Source organism: Schistocerca serialis, chromosome 5 (assembly GCF_023864345.2).
Source record: "Schistocerca serialis cubense isolate TAMUIC-IGC-003099 chromosome 5, iqSchSeri2.2, whole genome shotgun sequence".
NCBI classification, from domain to species: Eukaryota; Metazoa; Arthropoda; class Insecta; order Orthoptera; family Acrididae; genus Schistocerca; species Schistocerca serialis.
This window is the reverse complement of record NC_064642.1, coordinates 140,100,595-140,128,120: the sequence shown is the minus strand read 5'-3', so window position 1 is coordinate 140,128,120 and position 27,526 is coordinate 140,100,595. Positions and strand designations below refer to the sequence as shown.

General features: G+C 42.1%; 1 protein-coding gene across 2 annotated transcripts in view; it reads left to right on the top strand.

Moving 5' to 3' along the window:
* LOC126481677 (juvenile hormone esterase-like) overlaps window positions 1-27,526 on the top strand; it is a 499,150-nt gene that overhangs the window by 194,326 nt on the left and 277,298 nt on the right. For both annotated transcript variants that reach the window (XM_050105611.1, XM_050105610.1), the window contains exon 5: window positions 6,781-6,966. In XM_050105611.1, coding sequence (XP_049961568.1) covers window positions 6,781-6,966 — 186 coding nt within the window. The remainder of the gene's footprint in view (window positions 1-6,780; window positions 6,967-27,526) is intronic.

Here is a 27,526-nt window from a genome sequence, read left to right as displayed (position 1 = left end):
AATTCGTGGTGGACACGTCACGTGCTTCCAGTTGAAATCCATAGAAGGATGAAACCTGTATACAGTGGTGACAGTATCGATACAGCAAGAGTACGACACTGGGTTGTTCGTGCTTGTAATGAAGGAAACGGTGGTGCTAGTCTCAGCGAGTGTGTGACAGCTCGGACTGGATCACTGACGCCAAAAATGTCCAAGACCGTGCCATTAGCACACACAGTCATGCTCACAGTATTCTGGGATGTTCAAGGTGAACAGCTGAAGGATTCACCATGAATTGTTAAACATATCGATACATTTGCTCGTTCTGAATATACGAGGGCGTCCTAAAAAGTAGTGCCTCCTGATTTTTGAGTGAAAACTCTTAAATCTTTTTGAATGAAACGAATTTTATAAACATTCTACATCTTTGTTCTTCGCGTCTACACATTTAATTCTCATCGTAGTCGTCTTGGCGACGAACACTTTTCTCCCAACTAGAGAAGATTTTGTTGATAGCGTCACTGTAGTATGTGTCTGAAGCCCGGGGTCTAGCGGCTAGCGTTGCTGCCTCTGGATCACGGGGTCCCGGGTTCGATTCCTGGCCGGGTTCGGGATTTTCTCTGCCTGGAGACTGGGTGTTTGTGTTGTCCCCATCATTTCATCATCATCATTCGTGACAGTGGCTATGAAATAAATTGGACTGTGTAAAAATTGTGACTCTGTCTGGGCGCTGATGACCGCAGAGTTGAGCGCCCCACAAACCAAACATCACTGTAGAATGCTTGACATTGTAGACGGAACTACAACCTCACCTCTGTTTGCACAACATCATCGCTATCAACGTGAAGTTCTTGAAGATGTTCTTTAATAAATTTCCTTTAATTTACGTCTATGGTCACAAACTTTTTGTTCACAGATTACCGGTTTCGGTCTATAATGACCATTTTCAGATCTGCAGCAAAAATATGGAAACAACGTAAATACACTCATTGTCTACAGCTTAAAAACGATAAATAGACCATAATGAAAAGTACTACTGACATATATATGCAATTGTGCGCTTTATGTATGAAGAAGCATACCTGTGTTTTATAAAAACAGTGTCCTAATGTACTGCAGGCGTAGTGGCATCGTCAAATGTTAAATACAAAATCAGCACTAGCATCGTCAAATATATATAACTAACAGCATATACACGAGTCATGTTGTCAGTAGCACTACTGTTCAAAACAAGCTGCCCTACAATAGCCACAAGAGGTTTGTGTTGCAAGTTCACCAGATGTCGCTACAGTAGGCATACACTAGTTTTCAGTGATCAATTGAACAGCAAGGGAGCGGATACAATCTTTGGAGTCTGTAATGAGCTTATAAGGTATAAAAGGCATTTGTTGTTGTTGTGGTCTTCAGTCCTGAGACTGGTTTGATGCAGCTCTCCATGCTACTCTATCCTGTCCAAGCTTCTTCATCTCCCAGTACTTACTGCAACCTACATCCTTCTGAATCTGCTTAGTATATTCATCTCTTGTTCTCCCTCTACGATTTTTACCCTCCACACTGCCTTCAAATGCTAAATTTGTGATCCCTTGATGCCTCAGAACATGTCCTACCAACCGGTCCCTTCTTCTTGTCAAGTTGTGCCACAAACTCCTCTTCTCCCCAATTCTATTCAATACTTCCTCATTAGTTATGTGATCTACCCATCTAATCTTCAGCATTCTTCTGTAGCACCACATTTCGAAAGCTGCTATTCTCTTCTTGTCCAAACTATTTATCGTCCATGTTTCACTTCCATACATGGCTACACTCCATACAAATACTTTCAGAAACGACATCCTGACACTTAAATCTATACTCGATGTTAACAAATTTCTCTTCTTCAGAAACGCTTTCCTTGCCATTGCCAGTCTACATTTTATATCCTCTCTACGTCGACCATCATCAGGCATTACAGTAATAAAAAGCAATGAAATAGAACACGACGAAAGTCAGATTGTTAAAAAGAGGAAGAGTTACGAGACAATAATTGACATATGCTCAAGTGCCAATATTATAGATAATGACATAAATAATAAACATCAGTCATAGTGCATATTGCATTATGGTCTATTTATTGTTTTTAAGCTGTAGACGATCTGCGAGTGTATTTATGTTGTTCCCATATTTTTGCTGCAGATCTGAAGATAGTCATTATAGACCGAAACCGGTAATCTGTGAAGCAAAAGTTTGTGACCATAGACGTAAATTAAAGGAAATTTATTCTATATACGGGTCACTGTTTTACTCGCGACGATGTCGCAGCTTGTGGTGTTCTTAAAGTTTTGGAAATAGATTAAAATCGGGTGCGGCGAAGTCGGGACTGTATGGAGGATAATCGATGAAATTGAACCCAAGGCGTCGAATTGTTGCAGATGTCTCGGCGCTCGCGTGTGGACTGCCATTGTCATGCTGAAGGAGAGGGTGCTCCATGAGAGGAAAAAAATCTTCGAATTGGTGCTATCGGTTTTCTGAGAGTCTCGCGGTACCTTTAGGCACGAATTTCAAATGCATCGCACCTGGAACATCCCAGAACACTGTGAGCATGACTGCGCCTACTGATGGCATGGCCTCGAACATTTTTGGCTTCAGCGATCCACTCCGAGCTCTGACACAGTCGCTGAGACTAGCACCACCGTTTCCTTCATTACAAGCACGAACAACCCAGTGTCACACTCTGGTGTGTCGATACTGTCACCACTGTACACAGCTTTCATTCTTCTATGGATCTCAGTTGGAAGCTCGTGATGGGTAAAGTTGGTTGCAAGTCGCTAAGTTACTCTTGTTCTGAAATACTGGACGAACACTTTGTGGCTGTTTATTTGCGCGTCGTGATTTGAGCTAGCTTCTCCCCCCCTTCTCTCCAGACAGTAAGTCACATGTGTACCGAGGTCGGTTGAAACCGAGCCAGTGGTTTAGCAGGAGATGTGGAACATACGTACATCCACTATTATAATACACTACTGGCCATTCAAATTGCTGCACCAAGAAGGAACGCAGATGATAAACGGGTATTCATTGGACAAATATATTATACTAGAACTTACATGTCATTACATTTTCACGCAATTTGGGTCCATAGATCCTAGAAATCAGTATCCAGAGCAACCACCTCTGGCCGTAACAACGGCCTTGATACGCCTGGGCATTGAGTCAAACAGAGCTTGGATGGCGTGTACAGGTACAGCTGCCCATGCAGCTTCAACACGATACCACAGTTCATTAAGAGTGGTGACTGGCGTATTGTGATGAGTTAGTTGCTCGGCCACTATTGACCAGACGTTTTCAGTTGGTGAGAGATCTGGAGAATGTGCTGGCCAGGGCAGCAGTCGAACATTTTCTGTATCCAGAAAGGCCCGTACAGGACCTAAAACATGAGGTCGTGCATTACCCTGCTGAAATGTAGGGTTTCGCAAGGATCGAATGATGGGTAGAGCCACGGGTCGTAACACATCTGAAATGTAACGTCCACTGTTCAAAGTGCCGTCAAAGCGAACAAGAGGTGACCGAGACGTGTAACCAATGGCACCCCATACCATCACGCCGGGTGATACGCCAGTATGACGATGACGAATACACGTTTCCAATGTGCGTTCACCGCGATGTCGCCAAATACGGATGCGTCCATCGTGATGCTAGAAACAGAACCTGGATTCATCCGAGAAAATGACGTTTTGCCATTCGAGCACCCAGGTTCGTCGTTGAGTACACCATCGCAGGCGCTCCTGTCTGTGATGCAGCGTCAAAGGTAACCGCAGACGTATGTATGGATGCATGAGGAATATAATGTCAAGTTGATAAAATCCGTTAGAGGGCAAATAGTATGATCATGATGAAATCATTTTTATTCACTACCGCAAGTCCCTAATGTAACGGTGATAAGTCAGCAAGGTAATTACAGCTACCTCGAACATAAGGAACGAAATTGGTCAGATCTATCGCACGTTTTTCTTTGTAATCAGCGTAACTGATACAAATTTGTACTTGTTTACTTGCAGATGTGCTTATCCTTTTTAATTGAAAGGAATACAATGGCCGCCCGGGGTGGCCGAGCGGTTCTAGGCGCTACAGTCTGGAACCGCGCGACCGCTATGGTCGCAGGTTGAAATCCTGCCTCGGGCATGGATGTGTGTGATGTCCTTAGCTTAGTTAGGTTTAAGTAGTTCTAAGTTCTAGGGGACTGATGACCTCGGAAGTTAAGTCCCATAGTGCTCAGAGCCATTTGAACCATTTTGAATACGATGGCTGTTCTTAGTCACCCTGTTCCCACATGATGCAAGCATCTCATGAGTTTATCGTCTTTCTCAAGTACCCAGACCGATCTTTGAGTGCTTCATAAATGTTCTGTCATTCATATTTCTTTCTGTTCGGCATTTGTAATGTGGATCTCTTCGATCTCACAAGCACCTATCACACATTAAGCTATCAGAGATATTACGTTCTGCTCAGACCGCTCCAGCGCTGACACACTCGTATCAACCAGAAAAGATCCCTAGCAAAACAGATGAGAAATGCTCACTGTGCTACCACTACCACAGCAGAGAAAACTAAACTTTCTGTAATGTTTCGGGTAAAGACCGACAAATAGTGGAACACGACCTAATTGTGTTCACACGTGCTCGCTTACAGTATACACAGAAAGAATTGAAAGTTTTGGTACAAGAGGGAGGCAGCTCCACTTTTTCCAGTTTGTGTCAAATTAAAAAAAAACGTTTTAAAAATTCAGTTTTCACCAAAACGAAAAAACTGTCAGCCGTGTTTTAGGCTATGGGGTATCTAACACTACTGACGAGAATACACACAAATGCAGGCACTCAGGTACGTGCAATAGAGTTTTGAATTTTGGAGCTGTCTCCGTTTTGCTCCAAAGTGAATGAAAAACTCTTTGTAGGATCATTTTCTTCATAATTAACCATATTTCAGTTTAAAAAAAACATTTATTAATAAAGAAAGTACAACAGTATTGGCATAATACAGTCCTTCAGTCACTTGAGGATCGTTTGAAGCATCTGACGTCAACTGGTAGTAAAACCGCATTTTGTTTTGCCCAAGATACTTTCTGGCCAGCTCTTTGACATCTTTAAACTTTTGGCCTTTAAGCGGGAGGAGACAATCATAAGCTTGATGAAGGTGGTCCATTGTTATGAGACTCGCAGGTCCTTGGTTGCAAATTTGCGCATTATCAAAGAAAGTCATCCCTACGGTCGCACTGCATTGAATAATCCCTTTACCTATGTATGCCTGTTTATAGAGGAATATTTTGTACTTAGTGATTAAATATTTTCCTCTTTTCTTGTTCGATAATGATACCTAAGGGTTCTTTAGAAAAAATGTCTTCAACGTGTCAACAAAGTGGAAAATAAATCTCTGGTCCACTTCAGTGACACGAAATTTTGGGCTGGTTCTTCTGATAATGCGAGCATAGTCCACTGGAAGAAAAACTCTTTCCATCTTCCTCAAACACTTTTCTATATAGCCGAACGCATGGCATAAAGCTGTGGTCCGGTTCTGGGAATCGATGAGCGATCTTCGTAAAGCGGCCACTATTGGACAAGGTAAAGCAGGTACTGCGTTAACGAATGATTTTAATTTCGTGAGACACAGTTATCGGAAAATAGGTAAAGTGTTTTGATATCATCTGTTAGAACGTGATTGATGTGTTGATGTATAAAACTTATTGGCTCATTGGGCGTCTTTTTTTCAGATGGTTTCATCATAGAGATAAAAATAATGTTTTCCAGTCTTACCAGACTGAATCGCAAAGCTATAGACCCACAACTGGCGTTTATAAAGGAACTTTGGGGAGAGGCACATTTTGTTGGTAGTCGAAGCACAACATCTCGGTATCATTATTACATTGTACAAGTGCCATCTTGTCTTTAATATCTTGATAAAATGAATCCGTCCGACTTTGATGAAGTAGCTTGGCATCCTGGAGCTCCTTACGGCTCTCATCTGAGATAGGAGAGGCACTGAGTTCCTTTTGTATGTTGTCACACTTTTGACACGTGTCCGATCTTGAGTGCCCGAATCGGATGTTAAAGTGTGTCTCGAAGTACCGAAAATAAAAATCCTATTCTACTGGAGATTCAGGGTGCTTCTCCATGTACAAACGATGCACTGCTTTGATAGTGAGGTCGGCAGGCAAGTGTTGTCTATTGCCATTGTCTCGTCGACTGTAATGCGATTCTCGCCTAGGGAAACTGCCAATGTGACAATGGACCTTTTGCACAGTTTCATTTGGAATTTTGTTGGGTCTTGTATTATGCTTTCCCCTACCATCTGGTTTTGGTGTGATAGATTCGTCAAAAGATAGTTGCTTTGCGATGTTTTCCACTCGCTTTCTGAACACACCATACAGTGACGCAAATGCTTTTTTTACAGACTCTTGCATTACTCTCATCTCCTCCCTGCTATTGTTTGGGGGAAGAACGAGGCAGTTTCTCTGAAACTAGTGGGTGGAGCTTGCACCAAACGGAGGTTTTTTTTTTTTTTTTTTTTTTTTTTTTTTTTTTTTTTGTATGCGATAGAATGTTCAACTCAATAGAGCAAAAAAGTGGAGCTACCTCCTTATTATGCCAAACCCTTCAATTGTCGTTCAACCGTGCAACTTCCTGGCAGATTAAAACTGTGTGACAGACAGGGACTCAAACTTGCCCCCTCTGCTTTTCGCAGACCGGAGCTCTACCGTCAGAACTATACGAGCACAACTCCCGATCCAGCCTAACAGCGCCGCTTCCTCCAGTACTCCTCTCCTACTGCCCGCAGGCTTCCTGAGCACGGGCGACGCCGCGGCGCCGGGCAACTACGCACTCAAGGACCAGGTGCTGGCGCTGCGCTGGCTGCGCCGCCACGCGCCGGCCTTCGGCGGCGACCCGCGGGCCGTCACCGTCAGCGGGCAGAGCGCGGGCGCCGCCTCGGCGCACCTGCTGCTGCTGTCGCCCGTCTCCGCAGGTCAGCCCCGCCCCTCTCACATTCAAGTAATACTCCAGCCTGTCTGAGTCGGTTATATACAGCGTGGTCCATTGATCGTGACCGGGACTAATGTCTCACGAAATAAGCGTCAAACGAAAAAACTACAAAGAACGAAACTCGTCTAGCTTGAACGGGGAAACCACATGGCGCTATGGTTGGCCCGCTAGATGGCACAGCCATAGGTCAAACGGATATCAACTGCGTTTTTTTAAAAATAGGAACCCCCATTTTTGTATTACATATTCGTGTAGTACGTAAAGCTGAGAGGCACCCACATGCCTTGCTCATACTGTGGCATCAAGCAGTCAGGCCTGCAAGATGAGTGGTCTACCAAGCGAGTGTATTCATTCCTATTTATCGAGTAACATGAGGTCTAGTACTCACAATTAAGTTACAAATTATTCTCCTGTATGAATATTATGCAACTTCTGACTATTAGTAATTTACACAAATCTGACTGTTCACTACGCACAGGCAATACCACATTTTCTTTCTTACCCAACGGCTTTGATCAACACGTGGCCATCGCACTGAATATGAATGGCGCACACATTATAAATTCTGGATATCATGACAACATACAATTCGAAGGAAAAGGCCACCAATCTTTTTCTTTTCACTATCTATTTTATTCCGATAAATTCTATAACCTAAACACACCATTACATTTTCTACAACAATTTCACATGAGAAACTCCGCCCAGTGGGCATGGCTTTACATTGGTGATTCTCTATCTTATGGTCTCATAATTACCTAACACTTCAGTGCACTTTCTGGACAGGGTGGTGGATCTTTTGCTATATCTCACACTTCGACTCTCACACCCATCATCACGAAAATTTCCTCCAGACCGAGCGGTACAAAAGGAACATGCATAACCCACTACCTCTGAACCTATCATGCTACTCTCCCATGCAAACCACACATACTTAAATTACATGAAATACACCACACTGGCAACATGGAATACAACACAAGGAATAGTCACAACGTTATAATCACATCACTTTCAGCTTTCCCACTTCAATTAGGATTCATCCCAGTTTCACACGACACTACCCCACTTCGTAGCTTTTCTTTCCTACTATGAACTCTGGAGGATATATGCACGTCTTCCTGTGCAATGCAAGCCAAGTGGCGTTGCTGGATACACGGCTGATACCATGGACGAGTACTTCTCTTTATCCTTTGTCTCAGACACAGATTGAGACTCACACAGTACTCACCACGTGGAAGTACTCGTCTCTAATTTCAAGTCCTGCACACGCCATTTCTTAAATATTTCCAACTTATAGTACACACGCCAGAAATTCAGCTTAACTTTAGCACTCGGAAGTATTTCAACTTATTGCTACACGTGGTTTCATTGTGACCGTTGGTCACTTCTGAAGAGCACTACGATCCCCTTAATATTACCTGCCTGACATTTAATTCTCCACACAAAAGTTCCTGAAATAGAGAAATTGTTATTCCAAACTACTCTTTAAGTATTCCACGTGCATACCATTCTATCCACTCTTTTGTCTTTATGCAGCACGCCTAAGACAGGTCTTACCAACACAAGATCCAGCGCCAGAATGCTGAAAACATGGCCGTTCTTCAGGTCATCTCGCACCTCTGCCGAAGTGGGGGAGCACCTTGCTACCGTATTGGTCAGCCACATTTCAGGCGCTCAAAGCTCCGGTAAATTTCATCTCTTTGGTTCCACCAAAGGTGACCAAAGGACCGTCTCAAAGATGAGCATATATAGCACATTCACTATCTGCGGTTAGCAGACGACCATACATTCATTCATTTCACAGATCTCCCCAAATTGGATGTCGGGATTTACTTTGTGGGAGTGCACAAGTGATCAATTAAATAAATAAATTGTCCTTCTTTCCTACGCTGGTATCCGGCTTCGGTGTATTAAGTGAAATTGAGTTATTATTACAAAAAATATGTTGTTCTGACAAGAATAATGAAGAATGTTGTAAAAATGTTCAAATGGCTCTGAGCACTATGGGACTCAACTGCTGAGGTCATTAGTCCCCTAGAACTTAGAACTAGTTAAACCTAACTAACCTAAGGACATCACACACATCCATGCCCGAGGCAGGATTCGAACCTGCGACCGTAGCGGTCTCGCGGTTCCAGACTGCAGCGCCAGAACCGCGCGGCCACTTCGGCCGGCAAGAATGTTGTACCTGGTTTCAATGTCGGGCGGTACTGTACCCTTTCAAAGCAATATGAATGTTTTAGTTGGACCACTATTTTCGCTTTGTGATAGATGGCGCTGTAATAGTCACAAACATATGGCTCACAATTTTAGACGAACAGTTGGTAACAGGTAGGTTTTTAAAATTAAAATACAGTCCCTAGGTACATTCGAACATTTCATTTCGGTTGTTCCAATGTGCTACATGTACACTTGACAGCAATAAAAGTGGGTCACTCCTGAATTCCAATGTGTAGGCTGCAACTGAATGTATGCAACCAACATAGCATATCTGTGTTGCACATAGTCGCAACCCTCCACAGTACAGTCGTTCTAAGATACACAATGGGTACCGCTACAGACTACTAGAGAACACCGGTCTTTATGATAGTCCATCCAGATGTAAAGTAACACCGCGATAGTACAGAAGAGATCAGACAGTCCTTAACGTTTGTAAAGTAAACTTAATTACAATAAGTGACATTTCAAATGTTATGGGACAACTAGTTTTGTCACATAAATCGTTCAGTAATCCTTAGGCACAATTAAATATTCGAGACAGTATATGGATTTATAAAGTTGGATGGCTGTTGGAAACAAGTTCTTTGCTGTCTAAAAGGTTTACCCAACACATGCTGAACGTCGTTCAACGTTCAACGGGGAGTGGTTTTGCATCAACTTTATGTAATACTAATAAGTTAAAAGAAAACGTGATTAACGGCGGCAACCACTCTACGGAAATCCCAACATTAACAGCGAATCACAAGTAGTATCATTGTTCACATTACTCATCAACAGTTACTTGTACACGAAGTTGTACTTTAAATGACATGACCTACATCTTCGTTCTGGATCCGGATGCAAACCCAGAGCGTAAAGCCATTGTTAACCAAGCAAAGCTTTGTGCCTTATCGAGACTCGATCACTAGGAAGAAAGAGACGTCAAATATTGACGTTTGCACCAGTATCAGTTATCAATTCTCAACTTGAACGTAAATGACGATAATGTTTGTATGAAAGCAGGAACCCTAACATGACAATTACCTTCTTGGTAATTAACCTCGAAAGACGTTGTATAGTGTTGCATTGTCAAGGAATAAAGGATGCACATGTTTATATTGAAATGCCATCATGTAATGCTGGGGACAAGGATGCAAACCCAGCACCTAATCGGATTGTTGAATAAGTACGTAAAATCAGAATGTAGATATCACAGTTTGTCACCAGTAGTGGGGTTGGAACCTTAAATGACGGCTGAAGCTGTATTGCCTGATCGGGATTCGAACCCGGCGCCTACTGCCGTCGTTGTCTAACCAGGAACAGACGAGAAATGTCCAATTTTGGTCCACCATCAGCGAGATGTGCATACGTATAACTAGAAATAAGGTGACGAAAACGTCTATGCTGACTGAGAGTCGAACGCCGCACACATGGTTATGAAGACACGTTAATAATCAACTTCATATTCAGTAGTAGCTAGGAGTAGCATGTTTAGTTGCAAACCTTAAGGCCTTACTCATCCCTAGTAACGTGTTGCCTAATATCTGCGATATCATGATGTTAATTTACAAGTGGATTGACTGCCGTAAAGAGCAATGTTCTCTAGTAGTCGTGTATCATTGAGATGTAAATGAAGTGCCTCAGCAGAAAGTAATTTCCGCCGTGCAGCACGTATTGTTTCAGAGACACTGAGTACATGTTATAAGTGCACAAAACGTGTATTATATACTAAGTATATACTATTATTTGGAGAAGCTGCCGCCAAAACTGTTTACTTTTACATTCCGCTTAGTTGTCGTGGCTGAATACAGGTTTTCTTAAGGCTACATCTAATGCACAGCGCTTACAAGAAAGTATAGTTTCCTGCTTCATGCTATTGCTAGCTAGGTGAAATACTTTGTGGTAGCTATGTTTAAAATGAATGTATTTTTGAAAGTATTGTTCGTCAAATAGTTGAATAAATCGTCAACTGTAGGTGTGCCTGCACATGTTATAGCATAATAGCTGTAGCTGCGTTAGTTTGTACTACAGACTTGGGTGGGTTAGGTGTAACTTTTGATCCTTCAAGGGGTGATCGTAGCCATGCGGCCCGGGTCTGTACTAGCCGCGGCTCGCGAGCTACGGGCCAGCCAGGCTGGCCGAGGCGAGACGCAAGTGAGCGAGCTGGCGGTGGCGTTGGTGGGCCAACAGCCCGGGACGAGCCAATACGGCTGCGCCGCATGCCTCTGCCTCTGGCGTTCCGTTTGACGTAAATATGTTTACTTCCTCTCCTGGAATCAGTATAAGAGCAGCAATCAGAGATACACATCAGGCTGTCTGCCGTAATGGCTCACTGGGAGAGGTCTATTCGAGGTAGAGTCAAAATGGTTCAAATGGCTCTGAGCACTATGGGACTTAACATCTGAGATCATCAGTCCCCTAGAACTTAGAACTACTTAAACCTAACTAACCTAAGGACATCACACACACCCATGCCCGAGGCAGGATTCGAACCTGCGACCGTAGCGGTCGCGCGGTTCCAGACTGAAGCGCCTAGAACCGCTCGGCCACTTCGGCCGTCCGAGGTAGAGTCGTCGCTCTCATTGAGGAAGGAGGATGTTCCATCAGAGAAGCTGGCAGACGGTATGGCGTACCACATACCACTGCAACGAGATGGTGGAGGATCTGCCTTGAAAGAGGCTCCACCAATAGGGCTCCTGGCTCAGGCAGGAAGAGAGTAATCTCACAGCAGGAAGACAGGGACCTAGTGTCTAGGAGCAGAGAAAATCCCTTTCTGAACACGAAGCAGTTGCGGCGGGAGACCAACTTCCCCGGCTCCAGTTACACGATTCGCCGAAGGCAGAGGGACGCTGGACTGCATGCACGACGATCCGCCGTGAAACAAGAGCTCAGCGAAGACAACGTTTTATACCGGAGCTCCATCTGAGGGCGTCGTGAGACAACGTCATTTTCACTGATGAGAAGGTGTTTTCCACCAATAACGACGGTCCACGAATCGTTTACAGGCCGCAAGGGACTCGCCATCGACGCGAATATGTAACCACGACGAGAAGAAGTGGCCTGCTATCTGTTACCTGCTGGGGTTGGAATTCTGCGAGAGGGGCGGGAATTCTTCACAGGATAGAAGGAACTCTGGACAGCGCGCAGTATGCCCACATGTTGGAAAATGTGATGCTTCCGTCAGTGCGAATGCTGTACGCAGAAGGGGACGTCACTTTGGAAGAGGACCATTCTCCCAGTCACAAGTCTGTATTTGTTCAGCAACGGCTCTCCACGATTGGCGTCAACGTCATGGACTGGCCGCCACGGGCGGCTGATATGAACCCCATGGACAACATGTGGGCTGAGGTCGCCAGAACATTAACAGAGAACTAGCCACGAAACCAACCAACTACTGCGGACGCTCTTTGGGACTCCGTCCTGGAAGCCTGGGAGGAAGTTGCTTCTTCAGGCTGTTACGTCCGACGGCTTATACATTCTATGCCAAGACGCGTGATAGAAGTTCAAAATAATGAAGGACTCTGGATAAAATATTAGAGTTCTTAAAATGTTTTGTTATGTCTTCTTTTTCGTCATTTTTTCTCATTGGGAGCTAGTGGAAGATCACTTGGCAACAGAAAAGATACAATATGGGTTAGCTTTCCTTTGAGTTGCCCTTTTAATTCAAGTGGGTTTCTTTTGAATATACAGTTTGTTAAGTATTCTATTTTGATTTCATTTATACCCTGTCTACATACTTACAAATTAATCAGCGTTGATGGACTCTGTCACAGTAGTTTTTGTTATTTCAAATACGTCTCTCTCTTCCCCTCCATCCATGAATACACCCTCCGTCCTCCACACAATACGCCAACGATTTTATATTATGTTTACTCGGGATTAGCTGAGCGGTCTGAGGCGCTGCAGTCATGGACTGTGAGGCTGGTCCCGGCGGAGGTTCGAGACCTCCCTCGGGCATGGGTGTGTATGTTTGTCCTTAGGATAATTTAGGTTAAGTAGTGTGTAAGATTAGGGACTGATGGCCTTAGCAGTTAAGTCCCATAAGATTTCACACATATTTGAACATTTATGTTTACTCGTTGTTAATATCTCATCTATTCTCTCACACACACACTCTCTCTCTCTGACACTATCGCCGCAAGTGCCCTTCTATTACACTCCCCCAAAACTTTGTAAACAAATCTAGCGCTTTCCAATGACGCTACATTTTCTCTTTTAATTGCTGCTGTCTTTACTCTCTATCATTCCTCTCACCACCAATGAAACCGTATTCTTTGATCTCCTCTTCCCTATAACCCATTCTTCGTTCTGAGAACAATCCTTCCTTATCTCTCGGTCCCAAGATAAAACGAACTGTGGCACACATCTAAGTAAGCAATACTTTGCAAGAATTTCACGCTTATATTTTGCACTTCTGCACTTCTATCCATTCCCAGATCCCGCCCTCCTTCCTGTTACGCGTCCCTTGACATCTGCATATACATCTAAATGAATACTCTGCAATTCATAATTATGTGCTTGGCAGGGGGTTCTGTGGTCTGGTGGATTAATCTTGTATTGATGTGTAAAACGTGTAGGTTCACATCTCACGTCGGGCGTAGATTTTTAACACACACAAGTAGCTCTCCTTCACCCCTAGTAACGCCAAGTGCAGAACGCCAGTAAGCTCCGTAGTTCAATATCCACAGTAAAGATAACATCCCTTCGCTGCCGACTGGGCATTCGTTTGAGCTGTGACAGATGGAGAAACCCCGTAAGGCAGAGACTCTGACATCAGCAGGCCGTCGTAAACTAGAAAACATTTTTCAATTAATGAACCAATGGCCATGTAAGTTCACAAGGCTCTTACTTTATTTGAAACTGAGACGTTGAAAATTGTGGTGCTGGACTGGGATTCGAATTCGATTTCACTGTGGTCCCGAAGATTGCAAACTCTTTCAGGCGTCCTCGAAAGGCACCTATCTGGTTTCGAATCTTGATCAGCACAAAATATTCATTATTTCATTTCAAGCCCTAGCATGTGCACTCCAAACTACTGGTGAAAAATAGTTGCATTTTCAACGTCTCTTCGTGCGTTGTCAGCTGTACCGTGTTCGTTTCAACTCACAGCCACATGATGAGCTTTTTATCACAACATTACAAGATCAAAGGTTTCCTTACATCTTTTCAAGTTCAAACATTCCTCTCCATCCTACTGGTGAAAACGGATTTAGTTTTGACGTTGTGTTCTTTGTGATCACCAACGACGACATGTTGTGGATTCAACTTCTAGCCAGCAGAGTATTTTCCATCACATCATTGAAAGTACAAACATGCCATTTCTAGCTATTATTGGAAAAGAATTTGATAGTTAAAGTTTCTTCATGACCACGTGTGCAGGGTTTGAATTCCATTCAGCACAGAACTTTTCGTCGCCTGGTGTCTAGCTAAACATGCGCCCATCTCGCTACTGGTGCACCAACAATAGCTATTTATCGTCTGTTCCTGGCTAGAAAACGACGGTGCTACATGCTGGGTTCGAGTCCTAGTCAGGCAAAAACAATTCTATCGTCAATTAAGATTCCAGCATTTCGCTATTGTTGAAAACATTTGATATTTAACTTCTGATGTTATGTACAGTCGTGGTCAAAAGTATCCGAACGACCTGAATTGCATTTCACCTGATTCCCATGAGACCTACATAACGCAGCTGTCTAGCAGGTCCTCTAATCGCTCCTTGGTACAGACGTTTGACTGTTGAAAATGGTTCCAACAAATCATCACTAGAAAACACTGCTCTGTATCGCGATAACTCAAGATGTAAAGTAGTACCACGATACTAAAAATATCAGGGAACACCTCATCACAGATAAGACTGTCCTTAAGGCTTGTAAGCTCACATTTATTGGAAAAATGACATACCTGAAATGTTAGCACTCTCATTATTACGTCAGATAGGTAATGCACGTAGTAAGTTCGTCGTAGTCATGATTTCCACTTCAAAGTAACATACCATACTTGTTATTTAACACAAAATGTCATCAAAAATTTACGTTATTCACGAGCAGCTAGTTGAGAACATGTATGAACTTAAAAATGACACGACGAACCGCGTCGTTCTGCGTATGGATTCAAACCCAGGTCATGCAGGCTAGGCGACGGTGGCCGTGCGGTTCTAGGCACTTCAGTCCGCAACCGCGTGACTGCTGCGGTCGCAGGTTCGAATCTTGCCTCGGGAATGGATGTGTGTGATGTCCTTAGGTTAGTTAGGTTCAAGTAGTTCTAGGTTCTAGGGGACTGATGACCTCAGATGTTGAGCCCCATAGTGCTCAGAGCCATTTGAACCAATCATGCAGGCTAAGATTTCGTAGCTGACGGAAATTTACAGTCATTCCTGACTAGGCATAAAGAGAGTGATATACCTCATTTTTGGACAGTATCTGTTAGCAAATATCAACTTTAAATTACATAACGTAACATTTTTAACGGACGCGAATTTCTACCCAGCATCTATTGTGCCTGTTAACGAACTACGAGAGATGTTAAATATTGCTACTTCACAAGTAACTTACTTGAAATGCAGTGAGGTAAAACTTTGTGTTGGACAGGGATTCGAACCCAGAACCTAATCGGATTGTTATCGAAGCACAATCAACTTTGACATATCGGATTTTCTCGGCAGTAGCTAGATGTATTAAATGAAATGACGAGACGAAACATTAATTTTTCCTTCTCAGGACTCCAACCCGGCACGTATCGCTGTTATATTCTAGAGAAAAGGAACATTAAGTATGGGTTTGTTACACCAGCAGCGATATGTGAGCATGTTTCAACTAGAAGTAATATGACGAAGTGTTCAGTGCTGACTGAGAATCGAACCCCACACATATCGTTGTTGACTACACACAAAGAGACGAGACTTACCGAATTTTTCTCCACCAGCAGCTCGGAATAACATCCTTGAACTTACAGTGATCTCGCAAATAGTTCTGTGTCTCACTGGGAGTCTGCAGTTTTGAACAAACAACAAGTTGTAGACGAGCTGTATTGTCACAAAGGAATCAAATTCCGCGTTAAGGGCGGCCTGAGGTGCATTCCCAGTTCATAACCAATTTTATCGACATACAGAAGCTCAAATAAAAGATGGAATAAGTGTCCTGTGACCATACACAGGGTTTGTTTCGTCACTAGAAATAAATAACTAGTATAAGAAAAGTTACTGGTGATAGAGTTTCTACATGTCGCCACTCCTTACTTTATTGTGGTTCCACCTCACGTCTACTTGGTAGAGAACGAATATCATGTTTAATGTGATTTTCAGACCACAATGCCATTATACCTTCTTCACTTGGCGTAGCCAGAAGAGAATAGAATCTGCCTCTCCCGATCAAAAAAATTGGCAGAAGTTGTATCGAACCGAGACCAACTTCATATGAAACTATCATCAGTCCAACAGACCACCAAACCCTCATCTCTACGACTCATTTCTCTATCATAACACCGTTGCGGCACACAAGATGAGAATTCTGACACACAGGCTCCCTGTAGTGGTTTGCAGTACATTTATTTACTCGGTTGACCGAATCGCCATGAAGTAGCTGCCTTGGCTACCCAGTGCATACATTCGACTCTATTTTGTAATCACGGAAATAAAATAATGTAACTGCCATCTACACAGATCTGCCAACAGTGTATGATGCAGAAATTTAAATAGGAAGTGTTCCTTTCCATTTGAGCTACTCTATTGCGCTATCTGTCTGTTGAAACCATCGAGCAGTGCAAAAGAAATGCTGTAACTGTCTGTCTCTCAGAAGTCTAGATCCGGCCTTATGCATTATCGCACAGCACTGCGGAATGCCGAAGTTCTAGAGGAACTGTTGTTCACTTGCAGGGATGCTGTAGCTACATCACAGCTAGTAGCGTAACAGTAAGCGTCGCGCACTGTTGATAAGACGTCGCGTGTTCTATTACAGTCGCTACTACATTTTTTTAAAACGCAATTCTGCTGTCTGTTGAAGTTATCAATTTAATGGAACTTTGAACATAATTCTCTTCACTTCTCAACCCAAAATAGTCGCATGTGGAAAAAAAGCTAACTTCTGCATCATTTTGTTCTTTTCAGGTTTAATAGACGGTCAGGCAGCAGATGCGTCTCGAAGCTTTTGTATTATGTATGGGGAGAGTGCATCGTGCCAAAATAGTCAGAAAAGTATTTTCTACATTAGCTGTCATCTGGTAGTGGCATTTTATTCTTCTTCAAATCTTGTTTGACAGCTTTAACTCAGAACAAGTTTTCTACAAGCATGTAATCAATAAACTGCATGTGCAGTGTCAGACTGTTATAGATAACATCAGACAATTCACATATATCGCTGATGATTAATTTCTCTCTCATGTTAAGTATTGTTTTAACAACACTAAAAGAAACCTTACGAAAACTGTGCACTGTATTGTGAGAAATGAAATAAAACTACTCACGATAACCTTATGACGAAAGTAAGTCTGTTTTAACAAAACTGAGTATCTGTACACAAGTGTGCCTGTATCTGCACGAATTAGTAAAATACTACTCACTTAGATTTCGATTGGGTCTGTGTTTAAATGGTATGCTGTGTCATACTCAACAGGTATGCAATGTGGCATTTCATAAATAAAGTTACGTATTCCTAGAAACCCAAAATTAGCTTGTCAGCAGCGGAAAGAGGCGTTACCTGTTGTGCAGCATTGTAAGTTTTTCACCATTGCACTTTGAGCTAAAACTATTTTCTTGCAATTTGCTAATCAATTTATTTCCTTCATACTTATCACCCTGGCATGGGAGTCTTAAGCGAAGAACATTATTGAATTTCGTATCGTTGACGGTCGATTCGAATTTCTTCAGAGACGCTTGTATTGTATAGCAGCTTGGCAGTCAGAAAGCCGAGATCTACGACCATTAACACAACTTACTGAGTCGAGCTGCCAGGAGGATTTGATGTGTAAAGGTTTTCTTCTGATTTTGTTATAGAATTTTTTCTGGGAATTCGCAGCTTCATGAAATAATACACAAAAAAGCTCGCGCGCGCTGCCCCTACCACGGTTAGAACTAACGATTTTCTTAACCGTTGGAACACAAGACACGGGCGGTACCACGGGGCTACGGACACACTGCTGCCAGGACACCCCTCCCGTCATGGTATTGGTCGCTCAGCCTCATAACGCATCGTGAAAGATATTAAAAGTTGTCACTTATGTGAAGAATAGCATTTCTTTAGCCAAAAAATTGAAATTTCTGTCTCAGTGTCTTAGTTTACGTGAGGATTATATACCATGAGTCATTTAAATGGAAAGGGAATATCAAGTGAATTTAGCAAGTCAGTTCAGTACCATACGCGGAAGTGATTGCACTGTCACAGCGTTGCCAAATGTTTGTGACGGTGTTGCCAATTCTCAGCTGTGCTAGGAACAGCTCTGTAGCGTTATAGGAGGAGAATCCCGTGCTCGTGTCATAGGAGGATACGGAGAGGAGGCGCGGTGTTTGGTTAATATGCAGCGTTTTCTCGTACCAGCTGTCTCAAACATTCAGGAGTGTAATCTTCCATCACTATTACAGTTTCCCACAAAATGTATACGGATATAACACTCACCTTGTTACTTTGTTACAAAAGATTATTTCAGTACAATAAAAAGTCTTTGGAAATCAGCTTTGCCAACCTGTCACGAAAAGTAAGATAACAAACACTTTGCACCTCGAAATCGATTGCATCTATGTGCAGTCTTGTGATCATACAAGAAGAATTTCATGAATTGCACGACAATGTAGAAAAATGTTGGTGCGAATGGAAGCTGTAAGAAACACAGTTACCTAATTATTCTGTACCACGTAATAATCAATTCATTTGATAATTCAGAAGGGAAGAAACTAAAAATTTATGCCCATTAAGACAGAACCTAAAGTGCAGATGCGGGCACTGTGCAGATCTGCGCTTTTTCATCTTCAGATCTATACAAATAATGTGTACTAACCAGCGTATTCATTGCTTTCGTAATGTTTCCCTCTTGTTTAGTCTTCTTATGATGAACTGGATCCACACCCATGAGTCTGATTTTTTCTTTGTATCCTTCCATCTACTATCTTTGTGTGTTATTGTTCGGTGTTCAAAAAGCTAAATGTTATGCCTGCTCCCACGAGGTATTAAAATTAGGTCGCAAAAAGGCTAACGAATTATAATCAAAATACAGTGAGAAGCCAATTTGTCTGTCGTCGCCGGCCGCGGTGGTCTAGCGGTTCTAGGCGCTCAGTCCGGAACCGCGCGAATGCTACGGTCGCAGGTTCGAATCCTGCCTCGGGCATGGATGTGTGTGATGTCCTTAGGTTAGTTAGGTTTAAGTAGTTTTAAGTTTTAGGGGACTGATGACCACAGATGTTAAGTCCCATAGTGCTCAGAGTCATTTGAACCATTTGTCTGTCGTCATGGTGTTAAGTGGACAGAAATAGTTGGGTGTTATTGTCGTCTTTTCTTATTGAGGTTTTCATATTACCCTGACACAAGACGCCGGGATAAATGTATATACTCTTCGTGACGAAACATCCCACATTCCATTCATCCTGATCCAATCGTTACGTGCGTCGGCGGCAATGAGTGATAAGAAAGCTGTTGTGGACGAATAATAATAACAATGGTAGTAATTACAAATCAATAATCAAGGATGTTTACTGCATTACAGACGATTAACAAAATAATTAAGAATGGCTGCGTGTTTAATTGGCGCACTGAGTAGGTGTTCTTACCACTTTGTTACTGAATTCTGTTCTAGTTGTTTGAAGAGAGAAAACAAGCAACCCTGTAGCCATATATAGTACAACGAGATATTACCTATCAACTATCCTTGCTTTACATCACGAGACGAACAGGGCGTCACTGAGCTGATATTTGAAATAGATTTCTGTTTTCTCTCTCTGTCTCTGTCTCTCTTTTTATTTTCATTTTAATTTTTTTGAGGAAATCATCAAAAGCGCGATAATAAGCAAGTAGGCATATAACCTGTTTACAGTTATTTTCATCGGGATACATAACGCAAAAATACAACTTTTAAGTGTGTTATTGCGAAATTCCAGTTATTGACAGTGTATTCGTGAGCTTGCTCGCATTCAGTGGGGTGAAACCGATCACAGAAGCAAGCAAAACACAAATATTTCTTGCACGATGCGCAACACATAAACGAAATCTCGCTGCACTGACGTGTTGTCCGATATATTGCGCAGAAAACATATCTGATTCATGTTGCTAAATACAGCTCTATCAGATATCAATTTGGAAGCGTACCAAGTGTATAAAAGTATATGTTGAAATACGCAGAAAGGCCCATAGAGGTATTCGACTGAAACATAGCCATGACCAAAATTGTAACTGGGGTCGACAGCATCGTCGTCTATCACCTTGACAACTCGAGCGGTGACAGTGCTCGGCCGGTTACTTACGTTTACTGGTATCAAAGCTACAGCATGAAAACACAAAAATGTTAATAACTCGAAAATCATTAGTTTTGGAACCCATAGAAAGTAAAGCAGTCATCAGTCGCAATAGTGGTTTGAACACCACAGTGCTTTAATAGGCACGGACTTGTTGGAGGTGGTATGCTGTTGCTTTCATCCGACCTTTTTACGTGGCTTTCGGACCACAGTGCAACTCGGCATTTTTCGCATCAGCAAATACTGCCCCAGGGGAAATATGTGTAGAACGGCACATAAAAATCGTGGGACTGGTGAGTGATCGAACCTGAATCCTTCGTATCCATAGTCTTGCTCTTTATCACCTTGCCACCATGCAGCCAACACTGTGGTTTCTGCTTGCCATTAAAATTAAGGATCTCTCGTTTGTGTGTACGTTGGCACTTGCATGTCCCTTAGGAGACCTTACCTTCGGGATTACCCTCGTATATGTGTGTGTAAACGTCTTCCAATGCCCACTCAAGGAAGACAAGGGTACCTAGTGTAGCTTCAATATTACAAATACGCCTCTGTTTGTGGATGAACGCAGACTTAGGTTGATAATCATTCTGAATATTTATCAGTACTGTACCCATTGGTGTGAAACTCGTTTTCTACCAATGATTCCCACAGCTACAGGAACACTACTTTAATACCTCTCACACAAAATACTTACGCAGTGCTATCAGACGAAAAGATCAACCTGACGCAAACTGTGGGAAGTTTGTTTTACAACATTCGTACCTGGATAAAGAGATTTTCCTATTTGAGATATCTGTGAACGTTACTGCATAAGACGATTTAAGAAGAAACTAAATTCCTTCAGCTACGCCAGTGTTTAAAGAAATCGTGTTAACGGCACTAAATCGTGGTTTGTAAATCATTTACCAGCCGTGCTCTGTCGCATTTCGCTGGTTCGAAGGCAAAAAGCTTACTGACAAATTTCACAGAAGGAAAAGGGGGACGAAATGTCTCCCACCCGAAGGCCATGTTGTTTTACTTAAATGATTACAAAATCGGGTAAAATGAACAATGAGGTTGTCAGTATAAGCACATTACTGTTGTCAATATGAAGTTGCACCGCCCAGGGCCTGTAATGATAAAGGGCTCGTTTAGGTCAGGCATATAGTACACAGAAGTGGAAGAGAGAGCACCACTAAATTCTACAATCCGTATGCATTGCATACACACAGAAATTTCTGTTACAGTGTACTTATGGAGCCCAATGAGTGAATTGCATATTTTCCGGTGAGAAAGAGCACTGGCAAACAGTCTTCGCTACATTAGGTTACTTAAACTGGCGTCACTTTGAGCTAGAATTTATGGCCAGCGACTAAGTGTAAGGACAGTGAGTCGGATGCGGGTTTTGCAACTGTGAAATACTTTCCTTACATTATGGAAGCGAATATTAAATTTGAACTAATATTGCGAAAATTTTGGACTTGGAGAGCTTAGAAAATCTTTCTGTTTATTGCAAAGGAAAACAATTGATTTTCTAAAACATTCTGTGTCATACACAACTTGAAACAGGTCACGTCGAACAAATCATATGGAAGAACTGACAGCGACGTATATTGGAAGGCAGTAAGATCCCTTGGCTTTTGGTTTGGCAGTATTCGACAGCCATTTCTAGGCGCAAGTAAATGAAGAAAGGCAGCGGGTTTTCATTATCAAGTAACGTCTTCATCAATTACTTTAGTTTTAATGTGATTTACGAGTAATTGCTGATGTTTGATATTAACACGAAAAGGATTCCGTAGACACGGAAAGAACTTGTTCTTGGGCAACTACTTCTATAATGACCAAAAGGACTTAAATGATCTTCAAGCACATGTGTTCCAGCAGCGGTATGAAGAAAATGATAGTAATAATGACGGTGATGTGGACTTATCCGGTAACTTCACACTTCACAGTGGATTTTCGCGAACTAAGAAATTTCCTGAACTAGTAAAAATTTCAAAATGGCTTCAAATCGAGGCTATGACGCCTAGAAGAGTTTTTACGTCCTCCTGACATGAGAATAGCATAATCTACACGTCGGAAGCTTGCTTCTACTTAACCATTTAATAGACTCGCGTTTTTTTCCACCGTGACTAGTTTAGTAAGCTAAGCACATCATCCATTACAGCACACTCCTGGGGCTGGGAAATGTGGCCACAATGGTCTGGTGGAACGATCTATCACAAGTGCAATGCGTGGGTTCAGGCATTTACTTTTAAGAGGCACAAACAGATTTGCTTTACCTCTGGTAACCTCAAGAGAAAGCTGTTATAATCCAGAATCCGCATTAAACATCACGTTTATTCATTCCAAACAGGGCACAGCCGGTTTACGTTGGAAAATGACATAGGTGGTCAGGGTAAACAGAAATACTGTTGCCAGTAAACTTGTAAATTTTGATGAACTGATAGCCGTCTAAAGGAACAGGGCTCTTATTTTACTTGTACTTGATTGAACTAGAGACGTTGAAAAATGTGGTGCTGGACTGTGATTCGAATTCGTATCTCCTCTTTCGAGGATCTGAATCGCTCGCAACAGTATAGTTCAATCATTTCATTCCTTTTCCCAAGACTGCAATCTTCTCTAGGTCTCCTCCAAAGTTAAATATGTGGGTCCGAATCCTGATCCAGTACAAAAATATTCATAATTTCATTTCAAGCCCTATCACGTGCACACCGGCCTGCTAGTGAAAATTAACGTAGATTTTTAATGTCGGTTTATGTTGCCAACAATTTCTGGACAAACACGCACACATCTTACTGTTGGTGAGTAAGCAATTGATACTTAAGCAATATGCGTGGACAATAAAGAAGAACGATAGGAGTGCGGTTCGATTGTCGCTCAGGCACAAAAATTTGTGTCCTTATTTTAGATTAAAACACCTAGCAGCTGGCAAGAAAAACCGATACGTAACATTCGCTTTTACTTAGTTAACAACCCGATTACGTCTTGGGTTACTTCTGAATTGAGGTATATCAGACATCTTTCATGGTTAGTTACTAGGGATGAAAGGGTCTTGATAGGAGTCCCGGTTTATTACAAAAACTGTCGTCTTTTGTTTTCAAGTTTAGATTTGGTTACTGATATAGGCGAAAATTTCGGTACTTCATGACTCTTCATGGACAGTCAGCAATATGATATGATTAGATTAGATTAGATTAATACTTGTTCCATAGATCATGAATACGACATTTCATAATGATGTGGAACGAGTCATTTTAATGAAAGATTTCTCTACATACCAGTATTCAATTTCTTTACAACAATTTTTTACCCTCTCTCTCTCTCCCTCCCTCCCTTCCTCTCACTCTCTCTTTTTTTATTTTTATTTGTTTGTTGTGCTCGACTATCGGCGAGGCACGAAAACGTCCGTGAATGAGTTTCTTAGTTTTGAGTACAGTTACGAAAGAAATATAGAAACAACTATGAGAGTTAGTGATTTATGATGCTTAGTAGCAGTCAGTTCTGAGTATTATTAGCAACTAAGCTCCAGCCCTAAACCTAGTTACAGAAATGCGAATCAGACGCATTACGTATTCCAGGCCGTAGCAGCCGCGTCTTTGAGGCGCCAGCTATGGTCACTTCCCCGCCCGCTGTAGGATCACATCGGTTCGTCTTCTTCCTGCTGGTAATGTAACTGAGATTTGGCAACAACGCAAGGTATGTTTGGCAACTCTGTGATCGACGAGTTACTTCCTGGTGTGCACGGAATTAAGCCTCAAAGTTCACTTGACTTCTCGAGTCATTTCCATTGAATAACCTGAGTTGTTATCGCTTGAGGTGTAACAGAAAATTGTAAATTTACGGTTTTCAGCCCAGCAAAGCCATTGAACGTGGCAATCGCAACTAATCACGTCCTATAAATAGCGGTTTACGAGTTCTAGTCACTATTGGCCTCGTAAGAGGAAGGCGCGAACCATATCTATCCGCTAGCTCTGTGTTGACGTGCTGACCTGTGGAAACGCGACTGTTATGGTTCGCGGTTCCAGCCTCGCTGAATATAACGTTTTTATCCCTTCTGTGTAAGAGCTGCAACGAGTCAGATCAAACATCGATAAGCAAATCGTAAGAAAATACTTCAGCTCATAGAGCAATGGTGAGAAACTTACAATGCTGCACAACAGGTAACGCCTCTTTCCGCTGCTGACAAGCAAATTTTGGGTTTCTAGGAATACGTTACTTTATTTATGAAATGCCACGTTTGCATACCTGTTGAGTATGACACAGCATACCATTTAGACACAGACCCAATCTAAATCTAGGTGAATAGTGTTTTACTAATTCGTGCAGATACAGGCACACTTGTGTACAGATACTCAGTTTTGTTAAAACAGACTTACTTTCGTCATAAGGTTATTGTGGGTAGTTTTATTTCATGTCTTACAATACAGTGCACAGTTTTCGTAAGGTTTCTTTTAGTGTTGTTAAAACAATACTTAACATGAGAGAGAAATTAATCATCAACGATATATGCGAATTCTCTGATGTTATCTATAACTGTCTGACAATGCACATGCAGTTTATTGATTACATGCATGTAGAAAACTTGTTCTGAGTTAAAGCTGTCAAACAAGGTTTGAAGAAGAATAAAATACCACTACCAGACGACAGCTAACGTAGAAAATACTTTTCTGACTATTTTGGCACTATGCACTCTTCCCATACGTAATACAAAAGCTTCAAGACGCATCTGCTGCCTGGCCGTCTATTAAACCTGAAAAGAACAAAATGATGCAGAAGTTAGCTTTTTTTCCACATGCGACTCTTTTGGGTTGAGAAGTGAAGAGAATTATGTTCAAAGTTCCATTAAATTGATAACTTCAACAGACAGCAGAATTGCGTTTTAAAAAAAATGTAGTAGCAAATGTAATAGAACACGCGACGTCTTATCAACAGTGCGCGACGCTTACTGTTACGCTACTAGCTGTGACGTAGCTACAGCATCCCTGCAAGTGAACAACAGTTCCTCCAGAACTTGGGCATTCCACAGTGCTGTGCGATAATGCATATGGCCGGATCTAGACTTCTGAGAGACAGACAGTTACAGCATTTCTTTTGCACCGCTCGATGGTTTCAACAGACAGATAGCGCAATAGAGTAGCTCAAATGGAAAGGAACACTTCCTATTTAAATTTCTGCATCCTACACTGTTGGCAGTTCTGTATAGGTGGCAGTTACATTATTTTATTTCCGTGATTACAAAATAGAGTCGAATGTATGCACTGGGTAGCCAAGGCAGCTACTTCATGGCGATTCGGTCAACCAAGTAAATGAATGTACTGCAAACCACTACAGGGAGCCTGTGTGTCAGAATTCTCATCTTGTGTGCCGCAACGGTGTTATGATAGAGAAATGAGTCGTAGAGATGAGGGTTTGGTGGTCTGTTGGACTGATGATAGTTTCATATGAAGTTGGCCTCGGTTCGATACAACTTCTGCCAATTTTTTTGATCGGAAGAGGCAGATTCTATTCTCTTCTGGCTACGCCAAGTGAAGAAGGTATAATGGCATTGTGGTCTGAAAATCACATTAAACATGATATTCCTTCTCTACCAAGTAGACGTGAGGTGGAACCACAATAAAGTAAGGAGTGGCGACATGTAGAAACTCTATCACCAGTAACTTTTCTTATACTAGTTATTTATTTCTAGTGACGAAACAAACCCTGTGTATGGTCACAGGACACTTATTCCGTCTTTTATTTGAGCTTCTGTATGTCGATAAAATTGGTTCTGAACTGGCGATGCAACTCAGACCGCCCTTAACGCGGAATTTGATTCCTTCGTGACAATACAGCTCGTCTACAACTTGTTGTTTGTTCAAAACTGCAGACTCCCAGTGAGACACAGAACTATTTGCGAGATCACTGTAAGTTCAAGGATGTTATTCCGAGCTGCTGGTGGAGAAAAATTCGGTAAGTCTCGTCTCTTTGTGTGTAGTCAACAACGATATGTGTGGGGTTCGATTCCTAGTCAGCACTGAACACTTCGGCATATTATTTCTAGTTGAAACATGCTCACATATCGGTGCTGGTGTAACAAGCCCATACTTAACGTTCCTTTTCTCTAGAATATTACAGCGATATGTGCCGGGTTGGAGTCCTGGGAAAGAAAAATTAATGTTTCGTCTCGTCATTGCAGTTAATACATCTAGCTACTGCCAGGAAAATCCGATATGTCAGAGTTGATTGTGCTTCCATAACAATCCGATTAGGTTCTGGGTTTGAATCCCTGTCCAGCACAAAGCTTTACCTCACTGCATTTCAATTAAGTTACTTGAGAAGAATCGGTATTTAACATCTCTCGTAGTTCGTTAACAGGGACAATAGATGCTGAGTAGGAATTCGCGACCGTTAAAAATGTTTACGTTATGTAGTTTAAAGTTGATATTTGTTAACTGATACTGTCTAAAATCGAGGTATATCACTCTCTTTATGCCTAGTCAGGAATGACTGTTAATTTCCGTCAGTCACGAAATCTTAGTTTGCATGACCTGGGGTTGAATCCATATACAGAAGGAGTCGGTTCGCCGTTGTCATTTGAAGTTCATACATATTCTCAACTAGCTGTTCGTGAATAACGTAAATTTGTAATGACATTTTGTGTTAAGTAACAAGTATGGTATGTTACTTTGAAGAGGAAATCATGACTACGACGAACTTACTATGTGCACTACCTATCTGACGGAATAATGAGAGTGCTAACATTTCAGGTATGTCAGTTATTGCAATAAATGCGAGCTTACAAGCCTTAAGGACAGTCTTATCTGTGATGAGGTGCTCCCTGATATTTTTAGTATCGTGGTATTACTTTACATCCTGAGTTATTCCAATACAGAGCAGTGTTTTCTAGTGGTGACTTGTTGGAACCATTTTCAATAGTCAAATGACTGTA